Source organism: Rhagoletis pomonella, unplaced genomic scaffold (genome assembly GCF_013731165.1).
Source record: "Rhagoletis pomonella isolate Grant_MI unplaced genomic scaffold, Rhpom_1.0 Rhpom_scaffold_30156, whole genome shotgun sequence".
NCBI classification, from domain to species: Eukaryota; Metazoa; Arthropoda; class Insecta; order Diptera; family Tephritidae; genus Rhagoletis; species Rhagoletis pomonella.
This window is the reverse complement of record NW_023488577.1, coordinates 1-1,142: the sequence shown is the minus strand read 5'-3', so window position 1 is coordinate 1,142 and position 1,142 is coordinate 1. Positions and strand designations below refer to the sequence as shown.

Genomic DNA, 1,142 nt, shown 5'->3' with positions numbered 1-1,142 from the left:
CAAAATCTCCACTTGACGTAACGAAACCCATTCCACAAATGTACTTTTCTGATAAATCTGACGAAGAATTCGACCAACCTAAAATGGCTGATGTCAAGCCAGGTGTACCCTTGGTTCCATTGGCTGGCAAACCAGAAGACAAAGATGGAAAGGATGTAGAACCGACTTTGAGACCAGACGACAAACCCAAATCTCCACTAGACGTAACGAAGCCTATTCCACAATCGTACTCTTCTGATGAATCTGATGAAGATTTCGACAAACCTAAAATGGCTGATGTCAAATCAGGTGTACCCTTGGTTCCATTGGCTGCCAAACATGAAGACAAATTTGTTAAGCCTATAGAACCGATTTCAAAACCAGACGACAAACCAAAATCTCCACTTGACGTAACGAAGCCTATTCAACAAACGTACTATTCTGATGAATCTGATGAAGAGTTCGACAAACCTAAAATGGCTGATGTCAAACCAGGTGTACCCTTGGTTCCATTTGCTGCCAAACCAGAAGACAAAGGTGTTAAGCCTATAGAACCAATTTCAAAACCAGACGACAAACCCAAATCTCCATTAGACGTAACGAAGCCTATTCCACAATCGTACTCTTCTGATGAATCTGATGAAGATTTCGACAAACCTAAAATGGCTGATGTCAAATCACGTGTACCCTTCGTTGCATTGCCTGCCAAACCAGAAGACAAAGGTGTTAAGCCTATAGAGCCAATTTCAAAACCAGAGGACAAACCCAAATCTCCACTTGACGCAACGAAGGCTATTAAACAAACGTACTGTTCTGATGAAGATTTCGACAAACCTAAAATGGCTGATGTCAAATCAGGTGTACCCTTGGTTCCATTGGCTGCCAAACATGAAGACAAATTTGTTAAGCCTATAGAACCGATTTCAAAACCAGACGACAAACCAAAATCTCCTCTTGACGTAACGAAGCCTATTCAACAAACGTACTCTTCTGATGAATCTGATGAAGAGTTCGACAAACCTAAAATGGCTGATGTCAAACCAGGTGTACCCTTGGTTCCATTTGCTGCCAAACCAGAAGACAAAGGTCTTAAGCCTATAGAGCCAATTTCAAAATCAGAGGACAAACCCAAATCTCCACTTGACGCAACGAAGGCTATTCCA

The 1,142-nt window shown here is 41.8% G+C and overlaps 1 protein-coding gene across 1 annotated transcript; it reads left to right on the top strand.

The window, feature by feature from the left end:
• Nucleotides 1–6: 6 nt before the first annotated feature.
• On the top strand, nt 7–1,133 carry LOC118732843 (pollen-specific leucine-rich repeat extensin-like protein 1; the record flags this gene model as incomplete). The annotated part of the gene is made up of 2 exons (XM_036461949.1): nt 7–655; nt 689–1,133. Coding segments are annotated over exons 1-2 (1,062 nt in total), but the record flags the coding sequence as incomplete, so codon positions are not given.
• Between the last annotated feature and the right edge of the window lie 9 nt (nt 1,134–1,142).